Here is a 1,118-nt window from a genome sequence, read left to right on the forward strand (position 1 = left end):
GCTCTCACGCTGTGCCTCCCCTGCGTGTGCGTGACGGCTGCGGCTGCCACAGGCCACGGGGCACCCGGGCAGGAGGCGGAGTCCGAGAAACATGTGTTGGCGCCCGCCGTGGGGCAGAGAAGCCACGCCGGTGTTTCTGCCTCGAGAGCAGCGGAAGCGGCGGGAGGCGCTGGTCCGGAGGCGATTGAGGCTGATGTGAAGGCATTGGAGAGGGCGGCAGCGCAAGCTGAGAAGGACATTGAAGAAGCTACTGCTGCGTTGAAGGAAGCTGATGAATATGAGAAGAGCGCTATGTCGGAGTTGAGTGTGGCTGATGCAGAAGTGCAGAAAGCTTTGGAGAAGGTGAGCTCAGCGAAGAGTTTATTGAAAAGTGCCACCACATCCAAAAAAGAGGCTGATGCTGTAGTGATTAAAGCGAATGAAATAAGTAGTGCGGCTGAAAGAGGTGAGCAGGCACTGTGGAGAACGGTAATAGGAAAACTGGAACGATTTGATGAATCCCAGAGGGAGGCAGCGAAGAAACTGACAGATGCTGGAGGCACGGATCCGGATGCCCAAAAACGAAAGGACGAGGCTGTCAAGCAAAGAACTGCTGCTAAGGAAGCGCTGACAAATGCTGAAAATTTGACCACATACACTCAAACTGTTCTGCAGAAGGCTCAAGAGAAGCAGAGTGATGCTCAGATCGCGCTGTCAAAAGCTGAGAAGCAGGATAAAGAGGCTGAAACTGCGCTGCAGGAGGCTCGAGAGAAGAAGAGCCGTGCTGAAGATGCAGTAAAGAAAGCTGAAGAAAAGAGGAAAAATGCAGAGGTTCAACTCAAGGAGGCTGAACAGCGGACAGCTGAGAAGTTGGCACTGCTGGAAACAGCGCGAAATAAAAAAGCTGCAGAGAGTAAATTGCAGAAAGATCTTCATAACACGTTGCAACAACACCAGGAAGAAGAAAAGAAAGGGCCCAGCAGTCTTGAAGAATCACCGATAAACTCCGAGAATTCTCTGGGCGATTCTGAAGAACATGTGTCTCCGTCAGAGAAGGCAACCACCGTGGCGCCGACAGAAGTGAAGACAGGCGTGAGTGTGAAAGCCACGATGATGGGCGGACTGAATGGCGATGGGGG

The 1,118-nt window shown here is 52.8% G+C and overlaps 1 protein-coding gene across 1 annotated transcript; it reads left to right on the forward strand.

Annotated features, from left to right (window-relative positions):
- On the forward strand, nucleotides 1-1,116 carry DQ04_22031000 (hypothetical protein; the record flags this gene model as incomplete). The annotated part of the gene is made up of 1 exon (XM_009318061.1): nucleotides 1-1,116. A coding segment is annotated over one exon (1,116 nt), but the record flags the coding sequence as incomplete, so codon positions are not given.
- Between the last annotated feature and the right edge of the window lie 2 nt (nucleotides 1,117-1,118).

This window comes from Trypanosoma grayi (assembly GCF_000691245.1).
Source record: "Trypanosoma grayi strain ANR4 Tgr_2203_V1, whole genome shotgun sequence".
NCBI lineage: Eukaryota > Euglenozoa > Kinetoplastea > Trypanosomatida > Trypanosomatidae > Trypanosoma > Trypanosoma grayi.